We start from the raw sequence: 4,588 nt of genomic DNA on the forward strand, positions 1-4,588 counted from the left end.
CAGAGGGAGACCCATGGTACTTAAGTAATTAATTTAGCCGTGCCTGGAAAAGGATCCCTTTTTAAAAGTGTACAGTAGGAACTGACAGAGGAGGAGTGGCCAACTGTTCCTTACAATGTCTGGATGGGAGAAAAAGTGGGGAGAACACTGAGTAAATTGCAGGGTGGAAACTGGGGGAAGCCTCCCACAGAGTACACACACCGTCCCAGTCCTGAGGTGGCTGGGCGGTACAGTAGCCTAGCCCCGCCCTTTCTCCCTTCCTGGCCTCCCCGGCCTGACATCAGTTCTGTTCCCCGGGCCAGCAGGTCCGCTCTGTCCCAGCGCCTCCCAGACCAGGTGTCTGGGCTGGCCTGGCTGCCTTATCCAGGGACCTGTGGATTGGAAGAAACGTCTGGAGGGGCAACAGGAGCTGGGACACCTGGGGGAACAGGTTAGAGGAGGAGGGATGGAAGAGGGGGAGTGGCAGTGAGGGTGGGGGCAGGGGCAGGTGTGGGCACCAGGAGGGGTGGTGGTGGTGAAAGAGAGGGCCCAGAGGCCAAAGCCCTAGGGGCACAAGGATGAAGCGGGGAGGGAGTGCCCCAGACAGAGGGAGCAGGTGACAGCTCTGGGGGAGGCAGGAAGGCACCGGGAAGAGAGGGCATGGAGAGGCCAGGCAGGCGCTGAGAGGAGAGGGCACAGGAGCACAGAGTCCAAGGAACAAGGAACAGAAAGGTTCAGTCTCAGGGGAGTCGAGAGACTCCAGAAGGGGGAGAAGAGTAAAAACCACGAGATGGAGATGGGGAGTGAGGGTAAGACAGGGGAGACAATTTGGGGGTCAGGAGATCGACACTATGGAGAGCTCCCAAGGGGCCAAGAAGCAGATGAAAAGGGCTTGCAGACTTGAGGAAGAGGGGAAGAGCATGCAAACAGAAATAGGCATGATTCAATTCTCTGCTCCCACAGTCTCCTAGCCCCACCTGCCCACTCCCACACGTGTGAATCCTCTAGCACAAAGGATCTTAACCTGGAGCTCACAGACCCCCTGGTGCATGGATGGCTTTCAGGGGCTCCATTAACTTAGATGGGGGGAAATATTACAGATTTCTGTCAATACAAAGTTGGTTTCCTTTATAATTCTATAGATTTTATTTTGTGCATTTAAGAAACGTTGTTCTGAGGAGTCCAGGGTCTTTATCAGCTGTCAAAGGGGCCCCAGGATATACATAAAAAAGGTTTCGAAGCCCTGCTCTGTCAGTGAAGAGGGGCAGAGGAGAGGAGACAGAAACAGAGAATCACTGGGGTTCTGACCCAGTGAATTGGAGAGATCAGCCCTGCTCTGTCAGTGAAGGGGTGCAGAGGAGAGGAGAGGGAGACAGAGACAGAGAATCACTAGGGTTCTGACTCAGTAAATCAGGGAGATCAGGTCTTTCTTCAGAGGTGGGGGTCTGGTGTGGAATAGGGCACACTCCTAAAGAGAACTTAATCTCCCACATTACCTCCCTCCTGGTACCCCCACCTTCCAGTTTCCTTTGCATGTGTCTCCACTCCTCACCCCACTCTCCCTAGTCTCCTTGCTTCCCCTTCTTTTCCCTTTCTGGGGCCTTTCACCTGAGTACTGCTACCTGGCTTTCTAAACCCAAGGGCAGAGCCAGCACTTCCAGTCACCCCATAGTATTGGTCTCCCTATGGCTTTTACCCCAGGATACAGGGGCAGAAGGTATAAGATGACACCAAGGGGCAAGGGTCTAGGATCAAGGGAGGAGTATCCTACAGAGGATGGGGCCATACAGGTAGAAAGCTAGGAGACTAGTCACTGAGCCCACCACTCCCCAGTGAGGCTGAGGTCTTCCTCCTAAATTAGAACAGGACTGAAGGACTTTGCCCTATGTGTTTGTTTTGTTTTGTTATGTGTATATGTATGCATATATCTATGTATGTATTACATGTATGTATTATGTATCTATGTATATATGTACAGATATCTACATATATATTATTTATGTATGCCTGTGTTCCTATCATCCTCCTCCACCCCCAAAGAAGGACTTTTCTATATATGTGACCTGCCCACACATACGTACCTAAGTGTCCTCTGTTCACCAGTGTCAACAAACACCCCCTCATATATGTACTAGCTGGTCAGCCACAGACCGCTATGATCATGCCCATCCCTTCCAAACACATACCAATCTTACCGAAGAAAAAACTTACTTTGGGCTTCAGCTCCCTGCCCCAGTCTCCAGGATGGTGTTCCTTATTGCCGCCTTCTCAGGACTTAGGGACCCCTATTCTTGACTCGCTATCTCTGTTTCTGTCTGTGTCTCCTCTCTGTCTCTGTCTCTCTGTCTCTTTCTGTCTGTCTGTCTCTCTCTCTCTCTCTGTCTTGATCTGTCTCTCTGCTTTCACATAACCACACATACATATCTCCCACACCAAAAATCTGTTATGAGACTGACCTCTTTCTCTCCCTTCTGTTGCAGCCTCAGGTGACCCCTCCCTTCTCAGCCATGCTACCTCAGAGGTGACCAAGAGCACAAGAAATGAAGGGGTTCAGTACCCCAGATGAGGGCCACCTGGTCCATGGATTGGTGGCCTCTCGAATTGAAACTTATGGGGGAAGACTCCACATGGCCCCAAACCACAGAAACCCCAAGAACCTGTATCTTCCAAGGACTGCTCAACAGGTGAGAGCTGTGGCTTCCCAATTTGGTCCCCCCCTCCCCTCTTGCCTCCTTTCTACCTTCCAGGGGGATTGACAGGTGAGGAGGCAGAGAAATATAATCAAAAGAAGTTTCTTAGCTACTTTTTTTTCTGGACAGGTGTGAACTGCTCCAGAGTGCTCTTCCCACCTTCATTTTCCACCTTTTATATATAGCCTCAGTTTCTTCATCTGTAAAATGGAAATATATAATACATAATATACATATTATATACATAATAACACCTACCTCACAGGGTTGTTGTGAGGATCAAATAAGATAAAAATGTAGACTTCCGCAAACTTTAAAGAGTTTTATAAATCTTGGCTACTATTTTTTTTTCCATTTTCCTAAAGGAAGGTAAACCTCCCACTTCCCTAAGTAGACTAGGGTGATGGTGGGGATGTGGGACAGGTGATTATTTAGGTTCCTTATTCTTCCTTGATCCCAGCTTCTTATCCTTCCTACTCCCTTCCCTCTGTCCTCCTTCTCTTCCTCCATTCTCTTCTCTGTTCTCTTCCTTCTCCTTTGTCCTCTTTCCCCTCCCTGACCTTTCTCTCACTCTCATTTCCCCATTCTTCTTTCTCCCCACCCCTCCTTCCCTTCTTTCAGCATCTTCCCCTCAATTCTACTCTTCTTTTGTTGTCAAGAAGATATTTACATTTGTCACCATATTTTAGCCTCGCTACAATCCTGTGAGGTAGGTGCTATTATTATCCCCATTTTACAGATGTGGAGACTAAGGTTTGAAGGGTTTGAGTGATTTACCCTCAGGCATAGTGTCAGAGGTCAGATTTTAATCTGGGTCTCTCCTAATGCCACCCCTCACTCTTTCCCACTATACCATGATGTCTCCCCAAACTCCAGCTTCCTAGAGAGTGAGGGCTCCAGGGCACCTCTTAAGGGCTCAAACCGAAGGAAGGAGAAGGGGTGTGCGTACGGCCTAGGGAAGGGGTGGAGGAGAGGAGATATGATTCAGGCCATATGTAGGCAAGAGGAATGTGGCTGGACCTGCCCAGGGAAGGACAACCCTTTCCCACTCAAGGTAGGACATAGACCATAAACAGTCTCTGCACATGAACATGCATGTGTGAGCACACATATAGAAGGCAATATACATGGGAGGTATGAACATACATGAACAGGAAGGTGAGATGTGAATATGTAGGAGCAAGATGAGGTATGGAATGAGCACGTGAAGTTGTATAAATGCATTATAGTTATGCCAGCGCACGGTTGTATGGAACACAATGGTGAAGTTGTACATGTGAAATGATACCACACGACAGCATGAGCCCACCTGTGAAGGCTGTAGGCATTATACCAGTACCTGCATGTGTACGTGTATGTGCTTGTGCTTCTAGAAGAAGCAGTGATTTCTGCCCCAGGGCCTGCTCTGAATGCCAGGCCAACATGCCCCTGCCTGGCCAAGCCTCTCTGGCAGCACCCTCTGTGACTCAAGGCTGGGAGGGGCCATCACACCAAACTTGTTTGAGGGGGGAAGTGTTTTAGGGAAACAGAGCCTCGGTAGAGGGGCAGGAGAGGGTGTGCCCAGGAGCAAAAGCTTGGCACGTAAGGATCCTTGTTGCCCCTGATGAACATGCCCAGAAATGCCCCTTTCTTATTCCCTCTTCTTCTCTGTCTTAGGATTCTTCCCACCACCGACTGCAGGACCTTGTCTCCTTCACCAAGAATTCTGCCCAGTCCAGAGGCTTGTCACCCCTGAGGCTGAAAGAGCCAGAGCCTGAGAAAAAACATGGCGGATATTTTGGTTCTGGCCCTTTAAACTCCCCTAAAATCAAGGTAAAGGACCCTTTCCTGAATTCTCCCTCTTTGCTGCCCTAGCAATCTCCTACAACAGAGGAGAATGAAAGAAAGAAAGAAAGAAAGAAAGAAAGAAAGAAAGAAAG

The 4,588-nt window shown here is 49.3% G+C and overlaps 1 protein-coding gene across 3 annotated transcripts in view; it reads left to right on the plus strand.

Moving 5' to 3' along the window:
• Positions 1–274: 274 nt before the first annotated feature.
• PLEKHG6 (pleckstrin homology and RhoGEF domain containing G6) overlaps positions 275–4,588 on the plus strand; it is a 17,598-nt gene continuing 13,284 nt past the window's right edge. For all 3 annotated transcript variants that reach the window (XM_027838766.1, XM_027838767.1, XM_027838768.1), the window contains exons 1-3: positions 275–430; positions 2,460–2,663; positions 4,326–4,481. In XM_027838766.1, the coding sequence (XP_027694567.1) occupies positions 2,520–2,663; positions 4,326–4,481 (300 nt within the window). In that variant the 5' untranslated portion in view covers positions 275–430; positions 2,460–2,519. The remainder of the gene's footprint in view (positions 431–2,459; positions 2,664–4,325; positions 4,482–4,588) is intronic.

Source organism: Vombatus ursinus, unplaced genomic scaffold (assembly GCF_900497805.2).
Source record: "Vombatus ursinus unplaced genomic scaffold, bare-nosed wombat genome assembly UNPS02014830.1, whole genome shotgun sequence".
Classification (NCBI taxonomy): domain Eukaryota; kingdom Metazoa; phylum Chordata; class Mammalia; order Diprotodontia; family Vombatidae; genus Vombatus; species Vombatus ursinus.